The sequence below is a fragment of the Geospiza fortis genome, unplaced genomic scaffold, assembly GCF_000277835.1.
Source record: "Geospiza fortis unplaced genomic scaffold, GeoFor_1.0 scaffold219, whole genome shotgun sequence".
Classification (NCBI taxonomy): domain Eukaryota; kingdom Metazoa; phylum Chordata; class Aves; order Passeriformes; family Thraupidae; genus Geospiza; species Geospiza fortis.
In genome coordinates, this window is record NW_005054376.1 from 1157472 (window position 1) to 1162683 (window position 5212).

General features: G+C 50.0%; 1 protein-coding gene across 1 annotated transcript in view; it reads right to left on the bottom strand.

The window, feature by feature from the left end:
• Positions 1-1333: 1333 nt before the first annotated feature.
• Positions 1334-5212, bottom strand: part of NRN1 (neuritin 1) — an 8522-nt gene continuing 4643 nt past the window's right edge. Inside the window, exons 3-4 of the mRNA XM_005424926.2 lie at positions 5145-5212; positions 1334-2651 (exon numbers count right to left, since the gene is read on the bottom strand). Of these exons, the coding sequence (XP_005424983.1) occupies positions 2420-2651; positions 5145-5212 (300 nt within the window). The 3' untranslated portion in view covers positions 1334-2419. The remainder of the gene's footprint in view (positions 2652-5144) is intronic.

Genomic DNA, 5212 nt, shown 5'->3' on the forward strand with positions numbered 1-5212 from the left:
GGGGTCCCCGGGGCCCAGCCGGGGCAGACAGCAAGCTGCTGAGCCCCTGGCACCCCGGCAAGGGATTCCTCTCCCCTCTCTCCTCGGCATCTGGCATTTCGTGCGACAGGAAACCATAACAGCAGCGCCTGACCTCATGAATGCAGAGATGTGCACAGAAAAATCAATTTAGGTCTAGATCCTCTGTGGGGAGGGAAAATAACCCGAACCATTTAAACAAAGCTCTGCTCTCCAGGGTTTTCCTTTTTCTTTGGTGGTGGTGGGGATTGAATCTAGAGGGAGGCCAAAGTAAAACGAAATTCAAGCAGACCTGTGTCTGCCGAAGCGAGGCTGAGCTCTGCAAAACCCCCCCAACACAGGCATAATGTATTTTATCATTAAAAAATCAACATTGCTTCCAGTGGTAAAGGCGCCTGGCTCCAGTTCCCGAGCACATTCGTTGCTGGGATTCAATCCGTTTGGGAAATGCAGATTGGCTTGCGACCCACTGTTTGATTTATGAACTGTTACATTTGCTATTGCTTACACATTACATTGCGGACCTTGGGAAAGGAGGGAGCAGGGAGAGGGGGCGAAGCAGAGACTCTGCCACCCTACACATTGGCAAAGGAGAGCTATCGCACAGGCGACGGCTCCCCGGCGGAATAAATCACCTCGCACCAATCCGTGGTCCCTACCTCCCCATCGCCCACTCGCCCACCCACCCACCCCCGATCGCCAGCTGGGCTCTCCTCTTATAAGTAAAAAGGACGTGTTCACTATTTGATGTGTATTTCTTTATAAAGGCATCAGGCGTCTATAAATAGCCGAGGTTAGAGCAGCTTCTGCTGCGAAATCAATACCCCGTCCCCCCTTCCCCTTGCTCCTTCGGCTGAGCTGCCTTATTAATTATGAAAGGGCTCCTCTGCGCCCCGGCTCCGACTCCGCAGCCTCCTCCCCCTTCATGGTGGTGCTGCCTTCCCTCCCTCGGCCGGGGCTGGGCAGCGCTCCGCGCCCGCGGCAGATGCGCGCCGCCGCCCCCGGCCGGCCCGGAACGCGGGGCTGCTGCGCTCCCCGGCTTCGGGAGGAGGAGGAGGAGGGTGGGAGGATTTACAGCATATTTATAAGGAGCAAAAGAAAGGGGAAAATAAAAAGAGAGGAAAAAAAATAACAAAAAAAAAAGAGAGAGAGAGAGAAGGGCTTCGACTAAGAGATTGAGGCACCCTGTCCTTGTTTGAACTGAAATTGCCGTGTTCGTCAAGGGATGGGTTCAAGATTTAGACTTCCTTGCCTTAAAAACCCTGTCCTTTCCAAGATATTCTAGGTATATTTTATAAAAAGGACGACACCCTCATTTCAAACAATAATTTTTATTTTATACTTCTGTCTATACTTTGTAGCAAATCTTTTTTTGTTTTTTTTTTTTTTGCTGAATTGACTTTATAATAAACTTTTGTTTAAATTACATTTTTCTTCTCTTTTAAAATCAAGGCTCTTTTTTTTTTCAAAATCATTTTGCTGTTGTTATTATTTTTTTCCTTTAGGTTTACATTTAAGCCCCCTTTTGGTGATCTCTACGGTTGGATATTCAGGTATTTTACTGTTATGTGTAACATCTAAAACAAAGAGGAGGAAAAAATTAAAGGCAGTGAATTCAGAAAGATGCCTTCGAACAGCAAGTAAAGATAAACTCTCAGAGATGTTAGCAGCATTCCTTCATTCCTCCGGGCATTTAGATACGTCTTTCTTTCTCTTGCTCCTTCCTTCCTTAGCTGTTCGTTTCCCTCTCTTTCTCTCCCTCTCTCGCTCTCTTTTCCCCTTGAGGAAAAATGTTCTTTTTTATTTATTTTTAATTTTTTTTTCCAGTGGAATGACCAAAAAAACCCAAGCGACTGTGGAGGAAAGATGAGAGATTGTGAATTATTCACCATATGCTTCACACGTGGACATCTACCTTGGATTTCTCGCCAGTGCCTTTTCCTGTCTGCGGTTTTTGTTCTCGCCTCGCACACTGCCACATTTTTAGCGGAGCCCGTGGCTCGCCGGGAGGTACCCGGCCGGCTACAGCCTTAGCAGTGGGTGACCCAGAGCCGTTCCTGAGATTGCGTTTGCACAACGAGGGCTCGAGTTAGTTTCTTTATATTTTTTCTCTATTTTTGATTCGAAGCGACAGTAAAGCTGAGGTCCGATTTGGGCTGCGCGCCGCTGCCTGTTTGGTAAGATTTGGCAAATAAAACACAAAAAAAAAGAGGAAAAAAAAAAAAGGGAGAACGCTTCCACAGTCCTACATGGGTGTTTCACCATCATCAGCCACCACCACCACCATCATCATCATCATCAACCACAGAAAAGCACAACGTCCCCAAAGCAACGGATGGACACTTCCTCTATAGATCCAGCACACGGAGAGGGTGTGGGTGTGAGTGTGCTCCTCGCCCCCCTAGAAAGGCAGCCAGGTCACTAGGGCGGCCCACAGAGCCGCCAGCAGCAGGGGCAAGGCCGGCGGCAGCAGGGACGGCGCCGCGCCGCTGCCGCCTCCGCACAGTTCAAATAAGCTGCCTTGGAAATCGAGGTTTTTGGATTCCCGTCTCAATTTCTCCCAGAGGTCTGTCGCTCCTTCCTGGCAATCGGTGAGCGCTGTGAGGGTGCAGGCGTGGAAATCATCCCAGTACCTGCAGGAAGGGAGAGCAGCAGGTGTGGGACCCAGCCGGGCATGCCTGCAAGGGAGGCTGGCCCGGCGGGGAGGAGCCGCTGCATGAGAATTCGGGGTCCCCCCCATCCCCAACCCCGCCTTCGGCACCAGCCCTGCCCGGGTGCTGCAAAATCGCTCTGCCGGGTCCCTGGCGGAGGGGACTCTGCCTGACGGGAGGAGGGGACCTGTCCCCCACGGCTGCCAGAGCCAGCCCAGGGGTCCGCAGAGGGGGATGGGAAGGCACCCTTTCGGGTGCGGCGGGCAGAAGCCCTCGGGAGGGATTCCCAGGGGCGGGAAAAGGCCCTTACTGCAGGAAAAGCTCGAGGGGGAAGAGTAGGAGAAGCAGGAAGGGTAGGAGAAGGAAGAAGGAGCATCTTCCGCTTCTGGGCGCCTCGCACCGACCCGCAGCAGGGCAGGGGGAGCGAACCCTGATCCCTAGCTAGGGGTCTATAGGCAGGGAAGAGATTCCATTTCCTAGGATAATTTCCAGCTATTCGCACAAATTTTCCTTTTTTTTTTTTTTTTTTACAATTCCTTTCTTCACGGGAACCGGACCGGCGTTTGACGCCGGGGCGGGCACCCGCCGTCCCATGGACCGCACAGAGAGGGTACTGGAGGATCTTTCCTCTCCATGTCTGAGTTATCGAAAATCACCCCGAGTCTGCCTTCTATTTCCCCAAGCCTCAAGGCAGGCGTCTGCGAAACTGGGTCTTGATTTTCTTTCTTTTCCTTTTTTTTTTTTCCAAAGCAGTCCTGCTGCCTCTAATTTATGAGCACTCTAAGCTGGTTGTAGACTCCCAATGTTTGCTACATTTGTAATAAATAATGAGATACTGAGAAGCCAGGGTCTGAGAGTGTGCCTCTCCTGCAGTATTTCTGCTGTAATTGCATCTCCCAAAGGAAAATTAAATCTTTCACCATCTTCTTTCAATACACATCCCAGCACAGGGTGAAGGCAATCGGATGGTGGGAGGTGGTCGGGAAAAGGGTCTTTCTTGGAAAAGAGTTATTTTTAGAGATCAGGATCACATCTGGTCTGGCACTCGAGGGCACAAGATACCGTATCAGGACGCTACTGCCCCCGGGTATTTATTTCTGTTGCAGGACACAAAGTAAACCTCAGCGCAGCATTTACAGAGAGGTGTCAGCCTTTTTAGGTGTTTGACTCAGAAATCTCTAGGTAGGGAGAGAGGAGAGTCTTTACACATTTCTTTTTCTTTTTCCCTTTCCTTTCCTTTCCTTTCCTTTCCTTTCCTTTCCTTTCCTTTCCTTTCCTTTCCTTTCCTTTCCTTTCCTTTCCATTTCATGTCTTTTGTTTCCTGATTTTTGAGGAGAAAAATAAAATAAAAACCCAAAACTATTCCAAACTTATTTACGTCTAAAGATACTATCTTGTTTCTAAAGATTTTTTTTTTTGGTTGAGTTTTTTTTAACGGGGGGATTTTGCGCCAAGAAACTGGGAAAGCACCCTGTGCTGCAACTGCTCTTTTCTTTTCTTTTTTTTTTTCTTTCTTTTTTTTTTTTCTTTAAGGGAAAGTGTAGCTCTCAACAAGGAGCACCCAATTTTGTGCTTTCTGGAAACAGAATGCACAGATGGCGGTTTTTTCTTTTTTCCACCCAGACGTATCGAAAATGGTCGTGTTTTCCACCCTGTGCGGGACACGATTTTGCGAGGCGAGCTCTTTTTCTCCGCTTAATATTTTTGTTGCTGCTGTTGTTGTTATTGCTTTTATCATTATTATTACTATTATTACTCCCCTTAATCTATTATTGCTATTATTATTTTACTCCCTTTTCCTTCTTGTCCCCTCTGTGCCAGGAGCAGGGAGAAGCTGGGGGCAAATGTGTTTTCCCGGGGCCATGGAGGTGGCAGAGGAGAGCTGGCGCTGGGGCGGCCGCCTCTCTGCTGCTGGGCGATTCATATCATGCCAGGGCTCTTCCCTTTTTAATTACGTTTTGCTTTCCGAGGAGCCGCCCCCCCAGCTCCAGGGTGGGCAGCCTCGCCCCGGCCTCGGGGGGAGCCCGGAGCCCGGCGGTGAGCGTGTCCCACAGGCAGCAACAGGGAAAGGGATAACGATGCCCGGGCAGCTAATGTCAGCACCCCAGTGCAGATCGGGGGAAGGGAAAGAATAGGGGAGAGGAGCTAAGTAAGGGAAAAAAAAAAAAAAACCAACCAAGAAAACAAATCAGAAAAAAAACCCACTTCAGATTCACGGAGGCCAAAAAAGAGAAAAAAAATAAAAGACGTTGTAAAAATTCCCTCCAGACTTCGCTGTTCCCTAAGCTCGGCCTGTCCCCGTGGCAGTGAGCTTGGAGGGACCCTGGAGCGGAGATTCCAACCCCAAAGCGTAACCCCCGCGTTGCTTGTGTTCCTTCCCTCCTTCCCGCCACCATCCAGCCTCGCCCCCCTCGCCCAGCCCCGGGTGACCCCCATTCTCCCCCCGCGGCCCCGAAGAAGAGAGGAAAGACCTACGCGCAGATCGTTTGCAGATTTCTCTTGTCGTCCAGGTCCTGCGGGTAGTTGGCCATGTTATCGCCCAG